Source organism: Lacerta agilis, chromosome 2 (assembly GCF_009819535.1).
Source record: "Lacerta agilis isolate rLacAgi1 chromosome 2, rLacAgi1.pri, whole genome shotgun sequence".
In the NCBI taxonomy this organism is placed as follows: domain Eukaryota; kingdom Metazoa; phylum Chordata; class Lepidosauria; order Squamata; family Lacertidae; genus Lacerta; species Lacerta agilis.
Genome location: NC_046313.1, coordinates 52615425 through 52639393, shown reverse-complemented (window position 1 = coordinate 52639393; position 23969 = coordinate 52615425). Strand labels below are relative to the sequence as shown.

General features: G+C 39.6%; 1 protein-coding gene across 2 annotated transcripts in view; it reads left to right on the top strand.

The window, feature by feature from the left end:
• RAD50 (RAD50 double strand break repair protein) overlaps positions 1 to 23323 on the top strand; it is a 33684-nt gene extending 10361 nt beyond the window's left edge. For both annotated transcript variants that reach the window (XM_033140054.1, XM_033140055.1), the window contains exons 9-26: positions 162 to 355; positions 1092 to 1298; positions 2151 to 2333; positions 3698 to 3855; positions 4983 to 5158; positions 5956 to 6193; positions 8388 to 8577; positions 10176 to 10302; positions 11060 to 11253; positions 11447 to 11557; positions 11801 to 11893; positions 13039 to 13152; positions 14717 to 14844; positions 16119 to 16343; positions 20110 to 20195; positions 20981 to 21123; positions 21962 to 22095; positions 23042 to 23323. In XM_033140054.1, coding sequence (XP_032995945.1) covers positions 162 to 355; positions 1092 to 1298; positions 2151 to 2333; positions 3698 to 3855; positions 4983 to 5158; positions 5956 to 6193; positions 8388 to 8577; positions 10176 to 10302; positions 11060 to 11253; positions 11447 to 11557; positions 11801 to 11893; positions 13039 to 13152; positions 14717 to 14844; positions 16119 to 16343; positions 20110 to 20195; positions 20981 to 21123; positions 21962 to 22095; positions 23042 to 23228 — 2888 coding nt within the window. In that variant the 3' untranslated portion in view covers positions 23229 to 23323. The remainder of the gene's footprint in view (positions 1 to 161; positions 356 to 1091; positions 1299 to 2150; positions 2334 to 3697; positions 3856 to 4982; positions 5159 to 5955; positions 6194 to 8387; positions 8578 to 10175; positions 10303 to 11059; positions 11254 to 11446; positions 11558 to 11800; positions 11894 to 13038; positions 13153 to 14716; positions 14845 to 16118; positions 16344 to 20109; positions 20196 to 20980; positions 21124 to 21961; positions 22096 to 23041) is intronic.
• Positions 23324 to 23969: the final 646 nt, after the last annotated feature.

The following is a 23969-nucleotide window of genomic DNA, read 5'->3' as shown; positions in this document are numbered from 1 at the left end:
ATATCCCCCCCCCCCCAATAATTAATAAAGTGGAAATTTCTATTTAAGACTCGTTTGAGCTTTTTGGAGCTTCTTGTATCTAATTAATAGAGTTGTGAATTCTTATATTTTGAGCTTTTAAAAATCTGTGTTTAAACTTCATTGTTTATATGTTTGTGAAGGTCGTCTTCAATTGCAGGCAGATCGTCACCAACAGAATATTAAAACCAGGGACTCATTAATTCAGTCTTTGGCAGCTCAGTTGGAACTGGAAGGATTTGAAAGACCACCATTTAATGAAAGGCAAAATAATAGTTTTCACAGGCTTGTGAAAGAGAGACAGGACAAAGATATGGAAGCTGCTAATCAGTTAATGGTAAATACTTGTGTTCTTGCATTCCTCTAAACCTCTGGAAATATCAGGCTCCAAAATTAATCACATTTACCAATACTTCAAAGTTAGTAACATTGGAATAGTTGGATTTCCAAATAAATTTTAGATTAGCACAGTACAGTAGTATGAACTCCCAAGTAGTGTATGCCTTTGTGTAGTTTTTGTGTTAAATGGTTATAAATGATTAAAAGTGAGATTGACCATTTGCCTTCTTTTGAAGAGGTATTGAGTAGTAGTAATCACTATAATTAAAATCTGTTTTTCTGCCTTTGATATGCTGTGGTTTTGTTTTTATTAAATATTATGATTCTGTTTGTATATAATAGAAGCTGTCTTGAGAAAGTTTGGCCCTAAAGAGCAGCCTAAAGATGTTGTTGTATCTGTGTAGTATATTTAGGAGAAAGTGGGAAATCCCCAGTAATACTTCAAATTATAAAAAAATATATGGAGGGAAATGTTACAGACACCAGTTAGCCTTCTTGAAACACAGATGTGTTTCTCTCTAATAGTGGAATGGAAATTGATATTACAGCCCAGTCTACCTCTGCTATGAATTGAGTTGGTCAACTAGGTAAGACTTTACAATGTGAAGTGCCAGGTGGGGAATTAAGCATGTTTACTTACACTTAGCTCCTGTTGATTTCACAGGACAAACTCCAATTAAAGCATGTTTTTAAGTATCCACAGCCTTTGTAAATGAATGTCATTATTCTTTCAGAGAGAATTTGCTGAGAAGGAAACAATGAAGCAGAAGCAAATAGATGAAATAAGAGATAAAAAAACTGGACTTGAAAGAACCAGCGACCTGAAGTCAGACATTCAAAATAAGAAGCAGCTTGAAGCAAAGAACCTAAAACATGAATTGCAGCAACTTGAAGGGTCCTCAGATAGACTCCTAGAACTGAATCAGGAACTTACCAGAGCAGTAAGATTTACATTTTTATAGCATTTAATTAATGTGAGCATAATTGACAACAAGTAGTTGTGTGTGTATTAATTACCACTGCTTTGATCAATCAACAACATTCCCCTTTTCCTTCCAGATACCTAATGTATATCACCAGAAGTCCTTAGCCCTATGCAAATGTGGCTCTATCTGTAGAACTTAAACACACTGAGGCACTGGGGTTGAGCTTGCCTGAAATCCACAAATGTCACATAGCAGTGGTGACCTACAAGTGTTTATTACCTTTTCTTGATGTGTGTTACAGTGGCATGATGTGAATGAAGTGCCACCAGGCATGTCATTTGTGGTAGCCCAAAGCTTATGTAGGATGCATACCTCAAATGCCGTATCCATTTCTGCACATGTTCTTGACTCAGGCCTACTATTTGGACTCTTTCACTTCAGACTGTGTATGAAGGCCCACATCACTCTCCTCATACAAAAAGTCCCTTCACATGGAAAAGCACAAGTTGCATGTTTTTTTCTCCTATGTGTAGGAAACCTTTTTGTAGGAACGGACATTCAACCATAGAATCATAGAGTTGGAAGAGACCACAAGGGCCATCAAAGCATTCCAGACAGATGGCTGTCACCATGTGAGCCACCACCTGCAGCCCAAAGTAGTATCACTTAGTAGAACATAAAAATAACTTCTGTGTACTATAGCAGTGAAAAATAAACCTAAAGGTTTTTAGAGAATCTTGGATCCATTACTTGTACCGCTTTTCTGTTCAGTGAATAACTATTTTAGTTTTGACTGTCTTTGACATTTGTTAGCATATGTGTCCCTAATTGGTACAAAAAACTTCCTACTTTCATTTCTCTGTTTAGAAACATGAACTGGATGAAGCTGAGAAGAATTGCAGTGTTGAAGCCTTAGAAGTGGAAGTACAAGGGCTGCAAAGAGAGAAAGCAAATTTGGACAGTGTTCTTCGAAAACTGGATAAAGAGATGGAACAGCTGAATTTGAATACTGCAATAATAACTCAAATGGACATGCTGAAGAAAGATAAAGTAGTGCCTTTTTCTGACATTGCTAATGTGTTAAAAGTATAGCACAAAGTATATGTTGAGTGTTAAATTAAAATAACAGTTGGGTTGGACGGAATATCATAATTTGGCCCTATGAGAATTAGGTTACAATGCTAACCCCAGTTACTTGGGAGTAAGCCCTGTTGAATTCTGTAGGATTTACTTCTGAATGCACATTGTTGTTATTGCAGTTAGTCATAGTTTACCAGATGTGACAATATCGCATATACCGTATTTTTTGCTCCATAAGATGCACTTTTTTCCTCCTAAAAAGCAAGGGGAAATGTCTGTGCGTCTTATGGAGCGAATGTAGTGTCCCTGGAGCCAAATTGCCCAGGGGGGAAAGGCAGATCCTGCTTTTTCTGTTTTAGAAAGAGCTAAAGGCTAACAAGAGGGAAAGAGAGTGTTGAAAGGAACCCGCTCAACAGCTGATTGCAGGAGATCGGGAGGGAGATAAGGGAGCTAGCTCCCTTCCTGCCCCGCCCAGGCCCCTTGCACAGTAGGATCCTGGGAAATTGAGGATCCTGGGAAATTGAGTTTTTCAGCCATTTGGGGCTTTCTGTTACTTTTCCTCTTGCTTTCTATTACTTGCTGGTGCTTACTGGTTTGCTTTCTTCTTGCTTCCTATTACCTACTGGTGCTTACTGGTTTGCTTTACTTTTGCTTTCTATTACTTGCTGGTGCTTACTGGTCTGTACTGGTTTGTACTGGTGCTTACTGGTTTGTACTGGTTCGCTTTCCTCTTGCTTCCTATTACTTGCTGGTGCGTACTGGTTTGTACTGGTGCTTACTGGTCTGTACTGGTTTGCTTTCCTCTTGCTTTCTATTACCTGCTGGTGCTTACTGGTCTGTACTGGTTTGTACTGGTGCTTACTGGTTTGTAAGCAATGCTTTCCCCCCTTTACAAAAGCTGCACAAATCTGAACTGATCCTCAAAAAGCAGGGCTTTTCCCTTTGCAAAAAAAGCTGCAAAACTTTGAGCTGATTCTCAAAAAAAACAAAACAACCATGGGTTTTAGAGGAGGAAAACTAGAAAAATATTTTTTTTTTCCTGGTTTCCTCCTCTAAAAATGAGGTGCGCCCTATGGTCCAGAGCGTCCTATGGAGCGAAAAATACGGTAATGGTAACCTGAAGGTAGAGAGGGAATTGTAGTGTTCAGCAGGGAAGAGGGAGGAGCATGCAAGCCTGAGGTTTTTAACACCTTGTTTTGACAATTGTGTCTGAACCAGCCCAATGTTTTCAGAATTAGATTATTTGTTTGCTTATTGAGTATTTTGAAATTAACTTTTGGACTTTTAAATGAAATCAAAAGTTATTGATAGGTATCATTTTTATTTCTTAAAAGGCTGATAAAGAGGAGCAAATCAGAAAAATAAAATCCAGGCACAATGAAGATTTGGTTTCCTTGCTTGGATATTTTCCTAATAAAAGGCAGCTTGAAGATTGGCTTCACTCTAGAACTAAAGAAATTAATCAGACAAGAGACAAACTTGCCAAGCTCTCGTAAGTTTTTCTTAAACTGAAATTTGCATGATCATTGATACAGTAGTGGGGTGATAATCATTTTTTTCTTTGTTTTCTTTTTGTTTTTACATGTAGTATTTATTTATTAGATACTGCTAATAAAGCATCTGTGTTCATTTTAGTGAACCTCCTTTACATTTTGTATGAATGACTGTATTCACACATCTGTTTATTTTCAGCATTTTATTCTTCCCTTTTAAATCTGCAGACAAATACACAAAACATTTTTTATATAAAAATACCTATTTTAAAGGGACGTGGGTGGCGCTGTGGGTTAAACCACTGTGAGCCTAGGGCTTGCCGATCAGAAGGTCAGCGGTTCGAATCCCCGCGACGGGATGAGCTCCCGTTGCTTGGTCCCTGCTCCTGCCAACCTAGCAGTTTGAAAGCACATCAAAGTGCAAGTAGATAAATAGGTACCGCTCTGGCGGGAAGGTAAACAGCGTTTCCGTTAGCTGCTCTGGTTCGCCAGAAGCGGCTTAGTCATGCTGGCCACATGACGCAGAAGCTGTACGCCAGCTCCCTTGGCCAGTAAAGCGAGATGAGCGCCACAATCCCAGAGTCGTTCGCGACTGGACCTAATGGTCAGGGTTACCTTTTACCTATTTTAAAAAGAAAAGAGGACCACAGTTCACAGTCCCCTATTTTAAATGGCCATACCTGTAATTTTCTGGCAAAAAAAGAGATGCCATAGCTGCCTGCTAAAGGGCAAACAGTGAAAGTGTTAGTTATAGGACTGGGCTAACTTCCTTAGGTAGAGGATTCATTGTCTTGGTGCCACCACAGATAAGATGGTCTGTTGTGTCTGTCTGCTGCACTTTTTATAGAGGGGGAAAATAAGGAGCAGGTTTTTGATAGATGATCTCAAAGGTCAGGCAAATTAATAGGGATTAAAAAAAACACCCACTTCCCTCCCCCTTCACAGAAGCCTCCACTGGAGCAAAGTGCCTTCTGTAGATAGAGGGACACAACTGAAAATAGCCCATGGGGAAAAGACAACATTTCTAAAGAGCCAAAAATTTAGCCAGATTAAAAGGTAAATGATATTTTGAGACTACAAGAGCAATTTTATCTCATTTGTAGTTATAACAATACTTAAATTTCAGCAAAGAACTTGTTTCGGCAGAGCAAAACAAAAATCATATTACTGCTGAACTAAAAAGAAAAGAGGAGCAGTTGTCCAGTTATGAAGAAAAGCTTTTTGATGTTTGTGGAAGCCAAGATTTTGAAAGTGATCTATACAAACTTCAAGATGAAATAGAAAAAACATCTAAACAGCGAGGCAAGTTTATACAACTCCCTCCCCTACTGCCTTATAGTTTTCTGTAAAGCTGTATATTCATTCAATTTGATGTCGATACACTTGTTGTTGTATTTTTAATACTATTTACAGCATTTATATTCCTTCCTTTTGGTAATTAAGAATAATAGTAGTAATGATGGCTTACATACATTGATGCCCCTTTTCAAGCAGGAGTCTTTCTACCTGCAGAAGAATCTTTGATCTAGTGCAAGCATCATCTAAGGCAGGCATGGCCAAACTTGGCCCTCCAGATGTTTTGGGACTACAATTCCCATCATCCCTGACCACTGGTCCTGTTAGCTAGGGATGATGGGAGTTGTGGTCTCAAAACATCTGGAGGGCCAAGTTTGGCTATGCCTGATCTAAGAGGACAAAAAGGAAGTCATTGTAATTTCCCATTTTTCCTGCAGCAACCCCCCATATGCCCCCCAACACTACTTTCCGTTTCGTTCTGGAGAGTCAAACACTCTGGGGTGGGTTTTCTGGGTGGAGGAGACATCAACTGGGTCAAAACTGGATTCATGCCTATAATTCAAAGATAAGAAAAACCTGCAAATTTAAGACCATGGCAAAGGTATTAAGGTCATGTTGGCCAAGCTAAAGGGTGGAATTCAATGTTGCTCTTAAGGCAATTGTTTAATTGGGACAAGACAAGTTTAATCATGCCATTGCATGACTTGGTGAATTTGACAAAATGCTGCCCATGCTCTGTCTTAATGGCTATCATTTTGGTTATATACATTCATTCATTCATTCATTCATTCATTTTTAAACAGCCATGCTTGCTGGGGCCACAGCAGTTTATTCGCAGTTCATTACACAATTAACAGATGAAAAAGAATCATGTTGTCCAGTTTGTCAGAGGGTCTTTGAAACACAGGCAGAACTGCAGGATGTGTTAGATGATCTTCAATCCAAGTTGCGTCTTGCTCCAGACAAACTGAAGGCAACAGAGTCTGAGCTTAAGAGAAGAGAGAAGAGACGTGATGAAATGATGTCACTTAAACCTGTCAGGTGAGTCAGAAAGTGCAATAAAACTTTCTTTTTTGTTACAGGAATTATATGCTATAGGAGAGGTGAGCAAAGTTTTCAGAGAATGCAACTGTTTTTGAATTGCTCTTTAATATTGTTTGGGAAGGCAATTTTACACTCCGTGCAATATCCAACTAAATAGACCCATTAGTGCAAAGATTTTTGCTTCTGCAACATAGCTTCTCCCTCTCGTCTTCCCATATGCCCCCTAAAGCGGTTTTTCAACCCTCTGGAGCAGATGAAGGGTGCAGGGAGAAATGAGAAGTTACAGCAAGCAAGTGGAAATCCTTGTGTTGGCAATTCTATTGTTAGATACTGCTCTATCAATGTAAATATTTTGAAGCACTTTTCATTCAGATATATAGCATCCAAAGTACCGTATTTTTCACTCCATGAGACGCACTTTTTTCCTCCTAAAAAGTAAGGGGAAATGTCTGTGCGTCTTACGGAGCAAATGCATGGTCCCTGGAGCCGAATTGCCTAGGGGCCAAAAGCAGATCGTGTTCTTTTTTTACAAAGAGAAGGGGATGTTGAAAGGAAGCTGCTGAACGAGAGAGATAAGGCTCCCTTTCCAGCACCGCCCCCTTGCCCAGGCCTCCATTGTTGAATGCAGAGGGAGGCTGTTTGTTTCCCCAGCAACATGTGACTGGCTAATTAGATTATCTGTCTGGAAACTGTAGAAATGGCTGTAGGACTAGAAGCTGCAGAACTGTGAGTTGAACCCCATAAAAATGGGGCTTTTCCTCTTTGAAAAAGAAGCTGCACCACTTTGAGCTAATCCTCAAAAAAACAGGGCTTTCCCCCTTTCCTCCTCTAAAAACTAAGTGTGTCTTATGTAGCGAAAAATACAGTAGCTTCCAATATACAATAATACAGTGGCTTGCATCCTGTATCCAAACAGTCTGCTGTGGCGCTGATCCAAACTGATCTCCTTCCCTGTGGAGCTTCCAGCACCTGCTCTTGTGTTGTTCTAGTGGGTTCTGCAACCATCGAGCAGATTTTCAAAGGGCCAGGGATAAAGTGGAATGGGAGGGATCAGCTTTCCGCATTCCATTGGTAGGAGTGTTCCATAAGGAACTCCACTCGCAGGAAGTTAGGATCCAAGTCAGTAGTATCCAAAAGAAACAATCATAATAGTGTTTAAAAAAGCAAATGAAACAAAACATTAGTTTAAAAGTACAGCATAAGACCACCCAGAATAATAAAATGGCAGGAGGGAGATAATGATAAAAGCTGTGAAACGGATAGCTTTCACTGAAAGTTATTGTGTGAGGTTCAAAGACAAAGTTAAAGTTAAAAAGAAAATAAATGTGTGGTAGCTCCAAAATGTTGAGAGCAGCCCACTCCAGTTCAGCCCATTTCATACAAGAATCACCTCAGTTGAGAAACAAGTCCAAATACATTTAAAGTGGACCACTTCACCTTTGAGTAAATACGGGCAAAGTTTGTTTGGCCTTCTCTTAATGCCATAAGGGTAATTTTTCTTCATAGGATGACAGCAATTTATAGCATAATTCCATAATAAACATGATTTCTTAAATATGATAAAATGTCATGAGCAAAATTAAAGACAAACTAATATACCGGTATGTTTTCTGTAAAATAAGCAATCCATATGTAATCCAAGCATAGCTACTGTAAGGTCCTCGGTTAGTTGCTCATGAGTAAGCAGGCAAAACTCAAAGTTTTCTTTAAGAGTTTTATTGTGCAAACTATGTACAGTGCAGAGCTAATAAGTTCATGTCTGTATCAAGCATCGTCAGAATCTGGGAATGGCCCCTTCCGGTTCTGACCCCAACAAAAGAGTTTCAGTATACGGAAACCCCGCCTCCCATCCTTTCGTTTCACCCCTCAATGCCTTTGGGGTGCTGGAAGTTGCATGTCTCCTTCATCGCCTCTTGAGCTAGAGGAGTGCAGGGTCTCTCCAGCATCCACAGAGCCTCTTCCCTCCATACTCTGAAATGCATGCCCCTCCCCGCTGGAAGCCTTGCTGCTTCCTCTGCTGCCAGAGGAGGTGCTGCTGGTCAGGTGGGGCTGGGGCTCTCTGTAGCATCCCAAGAGCCCTTCCACCACCTTGCGCTGCACCGGGGACAGTTACCTGACAGCTACTATTTGTATTGTGGTGATTCTTCTGCTGCTGATGGAAAATATTATGAATTTTATATTTCTTGCTAAGGCAAATGGTATTTGAACTCCAAGAAAAAGACCTGCCTGACTTAAGAAACAAATTACAGACACTCAACAGAGATATTCAACGCCTTAAATGTGATACAGAAGAACAGGAAACCCTCCTGGGTACTATAATGCCTGAGGAGGAAAGTGCTAAAGCATGTCTGCAAGATATTACACTTATGGAAAGATATCAGGTAAGACAGGAGTTCCTGCAAGGTTTTTTGGGCTCAGTGCATGGATTTGGCCACCCTCTCCATCCACTTTTTTGGCAAGAACTTCTGTTTATGTGTAGTCTAATGTGTTCCCCCACCTCTCTCTTTCTCATTTCTCCACCACCACTCAGCTAGTGCATGTAATTTCAAATCCACTGCCACCACTTGATACCATCTACACTTGATATCGAGCAATGACAAATCAACCCAATCTAGACTACAGCTGCCACAACTAGAAAGAAAAAGCCATATGTACAGAGCAGATAATCACACAAGTTAGTCAAGTCATAGTAATGTGCTTTATAGTTTCAAAATATAAGCATATAGAAGACTTTCCAGAAAACATCTGCTCATTTTAGAAATGGAAACATAACGCTTAATTGTAAGAGAAGGGAAAACAATTATTAAAAGTCTGAAAAATTAAAATTTTTTATAGATTATAACATAGCCTCTAAATTCCAGCTGGTGAAGATGGACAGGAGGATTCAAACTTGCCAGAGAAATTTGGAGTTCAAGACAGTGTGAATGGATAGTTTGTCCAGATAGCTAAATACTTATATTAAAAATAATAACAAGTACACTGAAAAGACTCGTGCTTCATCCCTGTGCGCACTGACGTTGGCTGAACGTAGTGTAAACATGCATAGGGTTGTACTGACACTTAATAAATGTACTCACAAAATACAGTTTTTATTTTCCCATTTTAATCTTGAATATCTCAAAGGGTAGATCTATGGGTCGTACTCAAACTTGACTCCCTCCTTGCCTCTCAAAATCTGAAAAAAGTTTATTTAGGCAACATCTCTCCTTGGTTCTTTAACATCTTTGCATACGTTCTCCCTCTCAAGCCCTCGTCTCCTGTAAACCAAAACATTCAAAGGTAATGGAGAGGTCAGTCTAGTCAGTCTGGCCTCTTCTCAGCATGGCATGTCCTGGATCACAGAAAGCAGCTTCTCTAGGAGCTAGGTGTATATGTCTGTGCTCAAGATTATGAGCTGCCACATCACCACTTGTGGGCAGTGGGCGGGTGAACAAACCCCAATGACCCTGCTGCCATGGGCTACAAGTCCCTGCTTTGTTAATTGCTTCCTCTTCTACCAGCCTATTGGAAGAAGATGGTGTGGGGAGGGCAGCCTTTAGGGACAAATGGTGCAGGGAAGGCTGCAGTAAGTGGAGCAATGTTGGCGAGGGGATTGCTAGCCTGGGACCCGAGCAGGCAGATGACAGTAGCAGGTGCCCTGACCTCCATGCCCAGAACACCAGTATTCTGTATCCCTCCTTTGGTAAGGATACTGCAAAAGTTTGATTGTATACCCAGAAATATAATCTCATGTACCTCCATCCAGCTCTTCTTCCTCTGTTCAGCAGTTAATGTAAAAGCAGTCTGCAGTGGGGATGTGAGAAGCCTGTGTAGGCTTCACATTCCTCCACAGCATGTGTGCTAAATGCACCAGGTCATTATAAGGAAGAGACGGCTGTGTTAGTGTCTTAAGGGGATTGCTATACCAGGTACTTTACTGCATCCCAACAGCAATATCAAGCACTTCAAGAATATTAATATTGGCCTATTTATTTTTCAGACTGATCTAAAGGATGTTGAACGAAAAATTGCTCAGCAGGCTGCTAAACTACAAGGAGTGGATTTAGGTCGGACCCTGCTACAAGTAAGCCAGGAGAAGCAAGAGAGGAAGCACCAGTGGGATACAGGTGGGGTGCATTGAAAAAGTTTCAGATTATTTTTGTAACAAGACACTGAATTCTATTTCTGCGTTTTCTGCATGAATGTAAAAAGCCCACTGGCGACATACCAGATTGTACCGTTTTCACGTTTTTTATATTATAGAAATATAATCCTTTTAGCATATTCTAGCACTACCAGAAGGGGGTGGAGTGGCAACCAATGGAATATCTTTAACTCTTACAAGCAAAGGGCATTGCTGTGACCCCATCAACTGTTTGAAATACTTGTCAAACTTTATTCACAAACCTAAACCACTTCATATTCCATATATTCTAACGGTATAGAATCACTTGTCATATGGTTTTTCATCTTTATAGGCGGACTGGAAACTTCTTTTAAAAAAGAAGATGATAGCTTAGTCTGGGGCTCTTGCCTGTGGTGACCCTGGTTATAATTCAGTTGAGAAATCTATGGGAACCTTTTTTCACCAAATAAACATTTGCCACCCTCAATATAGCAAGTAGTAACCATTTTTCCACATATGCAGTCTTTAGTTCTATTGTCCTCTATGAAAGATTGTCACAGTGTTACAGCAGGATCATTAGAAACTTTGTATCTCTCAAAGTCTTCCCAGATAATATTTTTGTCCACACAACCTCAGGTATCTTCTCTTTTGAATAGGGTAAATTTGTGCTCTTGAGTGTTAAAGGTAATGATCAGTTTTCATCTAAGATGTATTCTCTGCTTTATGACATCATGCCTGCCTTTAATTACAATTTGCAGTTACTGGTAAAATTGAATTGAAGCAGACTCTTAAACAAGACCAACAAAATCAAGTCCAGAATCTGAAGAGTGCAGTGAATGAGCTGCAAACAGAGAAACTTGAAATTTCCAGTCGGATGCAACGTCGGCAGCAGCTCGAAGAGCAGCTAGTGGAGCTGACCACTGAGTTACATTCCTTGAACAGAGAGATCAAGGTAAGAGGGACAGTATGCTGGTGTGGGTTGTTTCTTCTCACCTCGACCCAAGTGGTGTTTCAGTTTTGCTGAGGTTCACAAAAAATTAGCCAAGTCATTAAAAAGTTAAAATGTGCATGTACCATGTATATAGAACTAGTGACAAACTTCTAATTTAAAATATACATATTGGTTGTTTGTTTTTCATTTTCAGGAAGCAAAGGAGCAGCTATTTCCTCTTGAAGCAACTTTAGAAAAACTGCAACATGAGAAGGAAGAGTTAATAAGCAAAAAGAACACAAGCTACAAAGTGACACAGGAGAAGGTTAGACAGCCTGTTTTCAGTTGTTTTTGTTAAAATAATGCAGCCTCTTAACTGCAGTCAGATACATACATTTCCAGGTTAAAGTACAATTAGTATTGTTAAGTGTACTTGAACAATATGTCTTATAGATAGATAGATAGATAGATAGATAGATAGATACAGTAGATAGATAGATAGATAGATACAGTAGATAGATATGCATGGCTTGGAAGCAAACACATTTCTTTATATGTTTTTTCACAGATAAATGAGATTAAAGAGAAAATAAAAAACATCCATAACTATATAAAAGAGATTGAGAACTATATTCAAGAAGGGAAAGAAGAATATAAACAGGTAATTGCAAATATGATAATGTCCTCTATAGAGTAACCTGTTCCTTCCACTGTCAGCACTGACAGAGAAACCAGAATCCTCAACTTCACTTTTTATAAGGAAAAAAATAGGGTCATCTAGCCCTACTGCCTGCAACACAGGAATCTCAACTAAATCATATATGGCAGATGGCCATCCAAATTTTGCTTAAAAACCTCCAATGAAGCAGAGTCCACCACTTCTTGTGGGAGTCTGTTCCACTGTCAAATAGCTCTTACTGTCAGAAATTTCTTAATGTTTAGTGGGAATCTCCTTTCTTGTAACTTGAAGCTGTTGGTTCGTGTCCTCGCCTCACGACAAGCTTGCTCCTGCATGTGACAAGCCTTTAGATATTTGAATATGGCTATCCTATCTCCTCTCAGTCTCCTCTTTACCAGGCTAAACATACCCAATTCCCCCAACCTTTCCTCATAAGGTTTGGTTTCCAGACCCTTGATCATTGTGGGTACCTTGTTCTGCACATGTTCCAGCTTGTCAGTATCCTCCTTAAATTGTGCCCAGAACAGGACACGGTACTCCAGATATGGTCTGACCAAGGCAGACTGTGGTTGTACTTCTGGCTTCTTGGACGGTTACCTGATCTTAAAAACCTGCTTGTGTAGCCTTCCTCTGAAAATACATTTACATGGCAGCCTCTCTTCTCCTGATCTTCACCAGCAAAGTAACACAGTGGGGACGAAAAACTTAATATGCATGTCTTAACTGTCCACTTTCTTGTTGACTTCCTCTGGATTTTACCTTATCAGCTTCCTCTGCTCCCTTTCCCAACTGTCAGCTAGCTTCCCATTATTCACTTACAAGAACCTCCAGCCAATCAGTCTGTTGCTTCTCAGACAAATCAGAATGAATTTACCTGATGCAGCCCCCATCTATAAATATCAGACATAAATATTAAAAATGATCACCTCCCTCTCATCTTTCAGAACCAGTTGTCAAGTAGCTTCTGCTAAACAGACTGCAACTTAGTAATAGTATACATAATAGCATATACTGCAACATCAGTGGTCACAGAAACCTATTTTTCAAAACACAGAACACAAACAGCATTTATTCACACCTTCCAAAGTCATGTTAATTTTTTTCATCTCTGTGTTTTCCTTTTTTAGCAAAAGGAATCTGAACTTGATGAAGTCAAGGATCTGCTAGCAGAATGTGAGAAAAAGAAAGAAACGACAAATAAAGAAATTGGAACTATTAGACAAAATATCGATACTCAGAAGGTACATTTGTCTGGTTCAGATATTTTTCTCAAATATTGTTTATCTATGCATAGTAGACAGTAGTCTTTGTTTTCAAGGTAGCCTTCTGTATGATTCTGACGTACTTACAGCAACATTAAGGGCCTGAGAGAACACTCCTGTGAGTCAAACGTCCGGCAAAGAAATTTGAAAAGAAAGTATTTTTTATTGAATTCACTCAATATGTTTTGGCAGCATGAGTGTTATGCACGTATCGTCGAGTTGAATTGGTCATGTGCCTCTGATTGACCAGTTAGCATAACAATTTAACTTTTGACATTACAAAGTATTTTTTCAATGCTATATTAAAAAATCTCCTAATAGGGAAATCTGGCTTGCTGGCACACTGCTCCAGAACATGTGATTGCTACTCAGTAATATCCCCAAGAAGCCTGCCCAATTCAGCACTGCAAATCAAGGAGCTAAGGAACTTACCCTTCCTCGTGCCAGTTCCACCTGCTCTGTCAATTGCTATTACAGTGGTACCTTGTTTTGTGACCGGATCCGTTCCGGAGGTCCCAGTCACTAACCGAAAAGGACGCAGGGCAAAGTGCCACGTCTGTGCATGCGTGAATCGCGATCTTCTGTGTCTACGCATGTGCAAGCAGCAAACCCAGAAGTAACCCATTGCGGACATTCATCGGATGGACGCTAGAGACAAAGTGGATATTCGCGGAGGTATTAACTGTACTGGGTCTGATGACATGTGTCATGCTACGTATTCATCTGTAGGTACACTAGCATCATATGTTATCAACCCACATTATTCTTTGGTTATTTCTATATCTTAAAGAATGGGTCGGCATGAATAGCACATTAAATTGAATATGTAGCAATAAAGGAGCATTTCATTCACCCTGAACCAGGGAGTCTTTTATACTCATTTGTCCTTTGCATTAGCTTCCACTGATCTCAAGTTGTTATACTACATTTTTTTATCTACTCAATGCTTCTTGTAAAGTTATTGCTACACAAAAGGTTATTTCACAGTACTTCAATTAGATTTTGAAGTTCTACACATTTTCCTTTTGAGAATTTAAAAGACCTTCATATCTGTATCATGCCCCATCCCAAAGGCTGAGGCAGGTGACAAAACAGTAATATTTTTACATACCTTTCTGGATTGGTATGTGTTGGTATGGAGTGTTTTAAATTATCATTTATAAGACTTTGTTCTTTTCGCTTATCAATGTTAGGGTTCAACTCTGATTTCAATTAAATTACTGAAAGACCAATTCTGTGAAGTAATATCTCATTTTTCATTGGGTGCATACTCTCAGTTAAATGTATAAGATTGTAGCTAAAAGTACCACTTAAAATACGAGTACAGTGGTGATTGAGAACAAACACTGCCACATTTTGTATAGTAAATACATAGCCATTTTTAACTACAGCTCTGCTTTATTCAGAGATGCTGTGGTGGATTTCCTGCACTGGCATTGGAGTTAACTGGACTATCTCTGAAATCCCTTCCAACTCTTTTCTCAAATAGTAATGGCACAAAATGATGATGATTAACTCACTAATATATTTTATTTGAATTTAGATTCAGGAGCGGTGGTTAGAAGATAACCTTACATTAAGAAAAAGAAATGAAGATCTAAAAGAAGTCGAAGATAGTATAAAGCAATATTTGAAGGAGATGGGGGAAATGGAAGTCCCACAACTGAAAAAGTATCTTCTGAATTTCCTTTTAAAAGAAAAAATAAGTTCTTAATTGCAAAGCAGTAGGCCTTAATTATTTGCATATTTACCACTTTTCCATACTTGGTCCTAACTAGTAGTCCACAAGTATTTGCATATTCACCATATCTTGATAGATACTTTTCTTGTAGACCAAACTGTTTTTCTCCTTTGCTTAGATAATCTAAGTTTCTAGTTTTGTATATGTGTGGTCAACCTTGTAGCAACTACAGCATAAGCCATTTGATTATACTGAGAAGAGTGGTTTTAAATACTGTATAGGTTAGCATGCACCATGTGAACTACTTTTGGCAAGCTTCTGGTGATACTTTTAAAGTCAAATTGATGCCTCAAATGGTTTTTCTTTATGGCTATAAGTGCACAAATATCTATCTTTGGTACTCTAAGAATATAATAGTAGCCTTACTGGTTCTAGAACCCTTATCACAGAAGATTCTGTCTCTTGTGGGGAGCCTAAGCAGATACAGAAGGCTTCCCACTACCAGTGTTTGCCCTGATCAAATGGGACCAAGGGACTAACCATGCAACAACAGGTGAAGGTCTAAAGACGCAGTCCCTTTGAAATTGTGTTGCTCCGTCATGCGAATAACTGAATAGGGCTTTAATCCAGTGTCTTTCCTTTAGCAGTAGCCAGATAGATGCCCATGGTTGGCCCATAAGCAGGGCATGTGTCATCTCCCCCCCCCCCCATTTTTCTCAGCAGCTGATATTAAGAGCCTTGCTGCCTCTGCTGTTGGAATTTCCCGTTATGGTTGATAGCTAAAAGCCATTAATAGACTAATCCTCCATGGGTGTAATCCGGTGGGATGAGGAGCAAGATCATTTTCAGCAATCCCCTCTCCCTGTACGTTACCCCATGCCCCTGTAAAACTAGATGGTCCTCAATCTTATAGAGCAAATGTAGAGGGGATGCAGGGCACTGCATGCAAATGGTGGGAAAGATTGCTGGAAATTCCCATTCTCCTTTCCTCCCTGTTTCTGCTGACAGATTTCTTTCCGTCATTGGATACCAACCAGCAAATCTGTCTAATCTTTGAAAATAGGCCAAGGCCTGAAAACATTTTAGGCCCAACTTAGACTCATTTTAAATGCACTACCATTTATTTTCATCCTTTTTCTCTTTCCCTCTTAGTGGCTCAGTTAAGTTATTATAAACAACATCAAGCAATTTACTCATGGTTTCAAAAAATCACTTTCTGTTTACCACTATAATAGATAATAAAGCTGTATATTCCACTTGTCAGGGACCGACAGCATTTAGAGGAGAAAATAGAAGAATTGAAAAGAAAAGAAAGCTTGGCAGTTGGTCGACAGCGTGGATTTGAGGAAGAAATCCTTAGGTTTAAGAGAGAGCTGAGAGAATCACAGTTTAAAGATGCTGAGAAAAAATACAAAGAAATGATGATTGACATGAGAACAACGGAGTTGGCAAACAAGGATCTGGACATTTACTACAAAGCACTGGATCAGTGAGTTGTTTAAATAGCATGTTGATTTTGGTAACTATCAATTAATCAATTATATCCCCAAGGAGAGCTTTAAAAAATTTAGTAGGCTGAATTTTAATCCCCTTATTCCTGAGAGGCAAGACAATAGGTATCTTTATTGTATTGTATATCTTTATCTATAAATATTACTCCAACCTTCAGAATTTGGGTGATGGTGACCAATCGAAGTGAACACACTTTTTAAAAATGATACATGTAAATTGTTGACATGGCAGTTATGTGGTCATTTTGCCAAGCAGAAATACACTAGCAAATTTGCAGCCTTAAGATTTCCTTTTGATAATGGAGAGCGTATTTACATATAATCAGAAACCAGTGAGGAAAAGAATCTCTTCAGTTTACGAGAATTTGAATTCTGCTTACGTGTCTAGGAAAATATGTTCACTTTTATGCTATTAGTGTATACAGTATAGGCCCAGTCATGGCACTGAAACCACTGTGGTTGCCCTGCTTTATGACATTTGTCAGGAAAGACATGAGCGGGGAGTGTGACCTTTGATACTGTTGACTACAGTATCTTTCTGGAGGGTCTTGGGAAAGTTGGAGGCACTGTAATTCAGTGGTTCTGCTCCTACCTTCAGGGCCATTTCCAGAAAGTAGTTATGGGAGGCTACTGTTCAGCGCTATGGAAGTTGTCCTGTGGTGTCCCATAGAATTCCGTTTAGTCTTCCATGACACTTAACATCTATATGAAGCCACTGGGAGCTGTCATCAGGCGCTTTGTAGCGATGTGTCACCAATATGTGGCCGAGTCCCATTCTCTCTCTCAGTTCCATCTGAATTGGGAGATGCAGTTGAGATGTTAGATTGGTGCCTGGGGTAGTTGATGGGCTGGATGTGGGCCAGTAAACTGGAGCTGAATCCTGAAAAGACAGGGGTGTTCTGTGTTCCAGGTTTTTTAATCTTGGAGGTAGGAAGATGGTCTGCCCTGGTTGAGGTTGCACTCCCCTAGAATAAGCAGGTTCATGGCCTGGGGGTGCTGCTGGATTCAACATTGTCACTGGAGGCTTGGGTGGCCTCTGTGGCTAGGAGCTCCTTTTCCAGCTCAGCTGGTTTGCCATTTATGGTCCCTTTTGGACAGAGATGATGAGGCTATGCCCCAGTAATTTCCATATTTGATCATTGCAATTCGCTGTTTATGAGGTTGCCCGTGAAAACTACTTGGAAATTTCAACTGGTCCAAAGTGCAGCAGCCATTTGACTGATCAGAGCTCCGTTTAGAACTAATACAACCCTTGTTTTAAAACAGCTGCACTTTCCCCCAATTCATTTCCAGTTCAAGGTGCTGGTGTTTAAAGCCCTTAAATGAGTTAGTTCTCAAATAACTGAAAGGCCCCCTCCTTCTCTACATACCATCTCAGGTATTAAAGATTAGCAGATAGGTACTCTTGATAGTTTTTGTGGAGAGGAGTGGCCTGAGAGAGGACATTTTCTTTGGATGGCCTCGAGTCCACCCCACATAGTTTGGCACCTCCGTTATGCAGCTTTCACCTGAAGAACCTGAAAAGGAAGGAAGCTCACCGAAAGAGGCTTTCCTGTCCCCTCTCCCCAAAAAGCCTTTCTGAATGGCCTGGGGATATTTCTGAGCTGCAGGAATTGGGAAGACCCACCCTGCACTATGTTTGCAGTGGGAACTGACCAATTTGCAATGCTACAATAAATTAAAGAGGATAAGCCTGGCTACTATAGCAATGCTACAAACCATATTCTTAAGCTGCTTAAAGATGTAGCAAGTGATAATGTTTTCACCCAGCCCAAAAGGAAAGAAGTAACTTGCAAAGGCGGGAAATGTAATATTAGGCCTCCTGCCTTCCCCCCCCCCCTGTTTCCTTTTCCGAAAAAACAAAGCATATTTTTATTGCCATGGTTGTTTCCTCCTTCCAAACATGATAAGAGGTAACATTTGCTTCTTTTCCTGCATCCTTATCTGATGCACTCAATGTGCAACTCAGTTCACCAGCAAAAAAATACCATGACTCAACATTAAACAATTTGATGTTATCACATGGAGAGCTGCTATGTGAAGCTTTACTATAATGGAAGCTATGACTAAATATAACTATTAAGAATAATGAAAGTAATATTTCTTGGTATAAAGACCAAAGGTGTTCCATGCCAAGCTACTGCTTTCCATTATATGTATTTCCTCTTGACCTCTAGTGCTCCTGTTACAAAAGATGTAACATCTAGATGACTTTCTAGGCCTGGCACCTTTTGAAGCATTCAAAGGAAAGAACAACTCAATGCATGGTTCACCTGATCCAGGTGTTACAGAGCACAATGCAGACTTGAGTGCATGCAGGATTACTCACCTAGCAAAGTCAACAACAAAAAGTCTTGTTTGTATAGGAGCTATGTGTGTAGCTGTGCACATACGCTTTGATCTGTGGATTAGTATCTAGATTGGAATGAGAATTTGTCAGTGAATAAACCTACATGATTAATATTCTCAGTCTTTTGTTGACTTAACTGATGTAAATTCAGAGATTATCTTGCACCCCCATCTTCCTCTTAGGAATGGGCTGCTTAAACTCGGGGTTTGCATGTACATTGTCCATACTTTTTATAGCCTTTTATATTCCATATATAGCCTCAGAAAGGCATAAATCTAAAGTTCAGCCACTGTGAACACAAAGTTTTAAAATGCAAGCCAAGCTCACACACAGTAGAAAACCTTAGTAGTTATAAAAGACAAATGCACCATACATTATCAACAAATTTCATAGCAATTTCTGTTCCAGTGCTTTACTTTATTTTAATTATTAAAAAACTCCACTATTCTAGCTTTCCTGATTTAATTCCTTTGTATCTGCCATTTTTCAAAGATACAGGTTTCCATATTTAGCAGTAATTCTAAATTGCACTTAATATGAACTTCTAATTTGTTTCTTCCTGTGATGCTACCTTGATCCATCTTATAAACATTTACCTACCTAAATATTTCAGCCACAGTTCCTTATACAGAGGAACTCTTAGACCCATTCCACACCTACCTTTGTATGCAGCAATGATTGGCAAAAGTCTCATGGGATTTATTATATTTAATTTTAGATCAATTACCTCAAAATAAAAAAATGTGGCATTAATAAGTTTGGGTCCTATGAGCAAGAAAGTCTTTATATCAGAATAGAAGCAAAATTTATGCTAACATGATTTAAATGAGTTCCCTTGTGAGGAATAGGTAAAGGTACCCCCGACTGTTAGGTCCAGTCGCAGATGACTGGGGTTGCGCATTCATCTCGCTCTATAGGCCGAGGGAGCCAATGTTTGTCTGCAGACAGCTTCCAGGTCATGTGGGCAGCATGACTAAGCCGCTCTGGCGAACCACAGCAGCGCACAGAAATGCCGTTTACCTTCCCGCCGAAGCAGTACCTATTTATCTACTGGCACTTTGACGTGCTTTCGAACTGCTAGGTGGACAGGAGCTGGGACTGAACAACAGGAGCTCACCCCGTCGCAGGGATTCGAACCACTGACCTTCTGATCGGCAAGCACTAGGCTCTGTGGCTTAGAACACAGTGCCACCCACGTCCCCTCTTGTGAGGAATAGTAGGATATAAATTTAATAAATAAAAAGTGATCATAAGAGAATTTCTAGATTCATCCATGTGACACATACATCTTTTTTTTCAAGTACTGTAGCACAAACTTGTATGCCTAGGGTAGAAAGAAAGTGATGTCTGATGGAAGGAGTATAATGAGCTGTGGCTTTTTTTTTTTCTTTTAGAGCAATAATGACATTTCACGGCATGAAGATGGAAGAAATAAACAAGATAATTCGTGACCTTTGGCGAAGCACCTACAGGGGGCAAGGTACCAAAGTATTTCTTCTTAGTCCTTTTTGTGTAGATTTATACTATATTATGCATTTTCTTAAAATTCAGGACAGGTAAACAGTTATTCAAAACAAGAACACGTAGAAAATCATAACAAAATCAAAACATATTTAGAACTAACATTCCTTATAATCATTATAGACTTTTTTTCTGGATAGAGAAAAAAAAGAGTCCTCTCAAGTTACAAATAGGAATTCTAATTGGGGCTGGAAAGGGTTATATTGTTAATGGTTGCATTACTGTGACTTGTATTTTAGAGTATATATTTCCTGTAAATGGCTTCAGGATTACTTTGGCTCTGGGAAGCAATAAATAAATCTTATAATTATAATTATAATTTATTATTTATACCCCGCCCATCTGGCTGGGTCTCCCCGGCCACAAAACTTCTTATAAAAAGTAGCATGGTTAATCCTGCTTGAGTCATCTTGGTTTATCCTGCTAAATATTGTCCTTTTTATAGAGTCACTTATGTTGTGGTACATCTTGATCATTCCTTCTTTCTTTTTGTGACATGTAACTAGGGCTCTGTTCATTCTGCCAGTGTTCCTCCATTTAGTACTAGAGATGTAATTCATCAATCTAACAGGCTTGCCTATAGCCCTGCTTATCTGGATTAAGAAGCTAATTGCTTAAAAATGTTTGGGTATTGTACATCATGCCTCTAAAGAAGATTGGACTAAAAATAGTTTAGCTGCTTGAAGGACAACAAATCTATTGATTTGGCAACTAACTAGTGAAACTGCTTTCTGTTCCATGCAGATATTGAATATATAGAAATTAGATCTGATGCAGATGAGAATGTCTCTGCTGCTGACAAGAGGAGGAGTTACAATTACAGAGTAGTAATGATAAAGGGAGACACTGCTCTAGATATGAGGGGCAGATGTAGTGCTGGACAAAAGGTAGGTAACAACACTTGTTTGGATGCCAGTCCATAGGGTATGTTGGGTTTCATATTTAGTACATGGACAGTCAAAATATATTTTGCATTTTTGATTGCAAAATATGGAACTGTAAGCTAATAAAGATTATTCAAAAAATCATTACGGCATAAATTTCCACAGACTGTTCCACTTTGGCACTTGTATCTGGTGGAGGAGAAGATGAAAGAATAGAACTAGAGGTTAATATCATTGGTCGGGGGGGGGGCAGGGAGAGATGCAGCACATTAGGCAGGGAGACATTTCCCCAGTTTATTGATGGAGAAGATCAGTCACATGGGGAGAAGATGCAGGGTGCTTACAGGCATTTTCTCACTCACATACAAGCAGCATGCATGTGACTGCTGAAGTGTGTGTTGTTTTTGGCTCCAGAGATAAGGCACACACACTCACTGTAGTTACGTAGTATCTGCCAGAAGGACAAATGCAGTTTTCTCATGTTTCCACCCACACTTGACTTCAGATATCAGCCAGACTAATGACTCATGATGGCTGAATCCTGGTTTGGTTGATGATGAAAGGGTGCTACTCAAACCTCTTTTAGAGCTATCTGTTTACAGGTAGGTAGCCGTGTTGGTCTGCCATAGTTGAAACAAAATAAAAAAATTCCTTCCAGTAGCACCTTAGAGACCCAACTAAGTTTGTTATTGGTATGAACTTATGTGTGCATGCACATGTTACCCTATATCATTATTATGTACTTGAAGAGTCCAGATATGGTGCCGCCATCATGGTGTGTTTAGAAGCGTTCGTGTTTTGGTTAACTTACTGAATGTTTGCCTTTTACTTTTGATTGTAGGTTCTTGCTTCCCTCATTATCCGCCTTGCTCTAGCAGAATCCTTTTGTCTCAACTGTGGCATTCTTGCACTGGATGAGCCCACCACCAATCTTGATCGGGAGAATATTGAATCTCTTGCACATGCCTTAGTGGAGTAAGTATCTGTAGATTTTACCAAGAAGCCTGGGGGAATTTGGTTGGGAAAGCATTAGTGAAAAGCAATTAGTGCCCATAGATCAGTCTGGCCCAATCCTGAGGAATGCCCTTGTAATGCACCTCTGCTGCTTCATTTGCATGGGAATTTTGAGCAGCGATAGAGATGTCGGCTGAGTCTTCCTCTATTATACTCCACTTTATTCACACCAAATTGAGTCCTAAAGCAAATTGAAAGTGCTCTATAAATCCCCCATATCTTCCCAAAATAATAATAATTATTATTTTGCCATATCATTTTTATTGGTTTTATAAAGATACATTGATAAAATCCATCACATTATCTTTCATCTTTCCAAAATAATTATTTTGATTGTCCTAGTTATATCCTCTCATCTGAGAAAAGGTTTGTCTTCCTGCTCAATACAAAACTTAATACAGTGTAGTTTTAATTGCCCAAAAGTTTGATTTTGGAGGGATCACATACAAAGGAAAGAGCACCCAGAATGGACTGCTCTATTGATGAAACAACCGCTGCTATTGGAAAAAGTGTGGAAGAACCTGGAAGCCTGTATGTGTTTCTCCCCCTAAATATGTAAACCCTAATCCAGAAATTAGGGTACTGGGTCAATTCAGACATTTTCCTCTGCCATCTGATCAACAAGTGCGTTAGTCACCTCAGATTGGTTCTGTGTATTTCTTATGCTTTCCTCACCCTTTTTTCTATTCTCACTTCATTTCATTTCCCTTATTTCTTTTCTCTACTAGCGGTGTTATTAGAGGGGGTGGGTATTGTTGAAGGACAGCTTTCTGTTGTATAAATGAAATTATCATAAACTTTAAAAATGAGTGGAACAATTAACATCTTATATTTGCAGCTTTCCGTGCTGTTGCCACCCAGATTTTGACAGCTATAAGCTAACACTCTAAATGTTGCTTTTCCACAGGATAATCAAAAGTAGATCCCAGCAACGCAACTTCCAACTTCTTGTTATAACTCATGATGAAGACTTTGTGGAACTATTGAGTCGGTCTGAATATGTTGAGAAATTCTACAGAATTAAAAAGAACATAGACCAGTGTTCTGAGATTGTAAAATGTAGTGTTACATCTTTGGAATCATATGTCCATTAGAGTTTGCAAATGCTTTTGTGATATGGGACTCAACCAAAACATAATGTGGTGAAAATAAAACTGCTTTTGGATAGCATCAGCTGCTTGCTGATGGAGACTTTTTGCTGCATGTGTAGGTGGTTGATTTATATTAAACAGTTGTATTATTGCAAAGAGAGGAAATTGAGATTAAAACTCTGAGCACAGAAATGTGGTGTTCTAAAAGCTAAGCCTTCTTTCAATATTGTGTAAGTCTTCTAAATGTGTAGACCAAGGAGCAGGGATGTACCTCGTATCTCTGCCCTCCAAATTGCAGCTATAGTGCAAAGTTGCATGAGCAGAAAGCCCAGTGTATGACTCTTTGCAGTTGGGATACCCAAACCACAGAGACCCCCTACTCATCAGCAGGAAGGAGCTCAAGCTTTGTGCTTTCTGCTTATACAACTGTGTACAACCTGTAATTACTGGGGGTGATGGGGCAAAGCTAAAAGTGTAGCCTCTGCTGGCTGGACATGATTATGCACTACACATAGTAATGTATTGTGTTACAGGGAACCATTTACCATGGCTCACTGGTAGAGAACCTGCCAGTGTTCTCTGCAGTCTCTGGCATCTCCAGATAGGGCTGGGAAAGACTCCTGCCTGAAACCCTGGGGACTCGCTGCCAGTCATTGTAGGCAGCACTCAGCTAATTAGATCAAAGATCTAATGTAGACAACTTTATATATTCTATCCTATTATCAAAGGCGGATCTAGGGGAGC